At 51.6% G+C, this 1,322-nt stretch overlaps 1 protein-coding gene across 1 annotated transcript; it reads right to left on the reverse strand.

Annotated features, from left to right (window-relative positions):
* Positions 1 to 8: 8 nt before the first annotated feature.
* On the reverse strand, positions 9 to 1,315 carry LOC104501660 (protocadherin gamma-B7-like; the record flags this gene model as incomplete). Its single annotated transcript, XM_010145501.1, has 1 exon — positions 9 to 1,315. A coding segment is annotated over one exon (1,307 nt), but the record flags the coding sequence as incomplete, so codon positions are not given.
* Between the last annotated feature and the right edge of the window lie 7 nt (positions 1,316 to 1,322).

Genomic DNA, 1,322 nt, shown 5'->3' on the forward strand with positions numbered 1-1,322 from the left:
CCGCCAGCCAGTAGCTCACGCGTCCGTTGCCGCCCGCGTCCGCGTCCCGCGCTCGTACGCGCAGCACCAGCGCGCCCGCTGCGTTGTTCTCCGCCACGTAGGCGCTGTAGGCGGCCTCCTCGAACACGGGAGCGTTGTCGTTCACGTCTGACACCTCCAGTACTAGCGCCACGTTGCTCGACAGTGCCGGCAAGCCCCGGTCCCTGGCAGTGATCGTGATATTGTAAGCAGACACCTTTTCCCTATCCAGATCACTGGCTGTTAGTAGTTTATAGGTGTTTTCTGATGAAGGTTCTAATCTGAAAGGCGTATCGCCATCGATGTTGCAACTCACGTCTCCATTATCCCCCGAGTCTCTGTCACGAGCATGGATCACACCTACAACTGTGCTCGGGACCGAGTCTTCAGGAACAGGGTTTAAGATAGGCAGGAGGGAAAGGGTTGGCGCATTGTCATTCACGTCTAGAATGTGTATGTGCACTTTGGTGTGTGTACTCAGCCCGCCCCCGTCCTTGCCTTCAACAGTTGCTTCGTAATGTTTCACTTCTTCATAATCTAAGGGGCCTGTAACCTTGATGTCCCCTGTCCTGGAGTCCAGAGTGAAGAGATGGCGTGCACTGTTTGCAATGTCACTGAAAGAATAGGTAATTTCTGCGTTTGTACCTTCGTCATCGTCAGTAGCTTTCACTTGCAAAGCTAAGGAGCCCTCTGGCACGTTTTCTAGCAGTCTAACCTCATATATCTCCTTGGTGAATATTGGCGGGTTGTCATTTGCATCGATTACGCTAATCTTAATCTGGGCGCTTCCAGATAGTGCTGGATCCCCTCCATCCACTGCCGTCAATATCAGATGATGATATCTCTGTTCTTCTCGATCTAAGGTTTTCTCTAGCACTAATTCTGGCTGCTTCGTTCCATCAGGACTCTCCCTCACCACAAGGGAGAAGAATGGATTGGGGGTAAGTTCGTAGTTTTTTAACGAGTTAGTCCCAATGTCGGGGTCTCTGCCACTACCCAGTGGGAACCTGGCTCCAGGAGGCGTGGACTCGACAATTTCTATGGCAACAAATTCTCTGTCAAACTGCGGCGCATTGTCATTGATATCCTGGATAGTAACGATCACATGAAATATACTGAAAGGGTTTTCCACGACTGCTTCCAAACTGAGGACACAGGGTGACACGGCCCCGCAGATTCCCTCTCTGTCTATCCTCTCGTTTACCCTCAAACTTGCGTTATCTTCCCCGAGAGTGAAGAATTGTTTTTCTTCCCCAGACACTATCCGAAGCTTGCGTGCATGCAGGTCGGTCAGGCTCAGCCCC

The sequence above is a fragment of the Buceros rhinoceros genome, unplaced genomic scaffold (genome assembly GCF_000710305.1).
Source record: "Buceros rhinoceros silvestris isolate BGI_N320 unplaced genomic scaffold, ASM71030v1 scaffold28951, whole genome shotgun sequence".
Lineage (NCBI taxonomy): Eukaryota > Metazoa > Chordata > Aves > Bucerotiformes > Bucerotidae > Buceros > Buceros rhinoceros.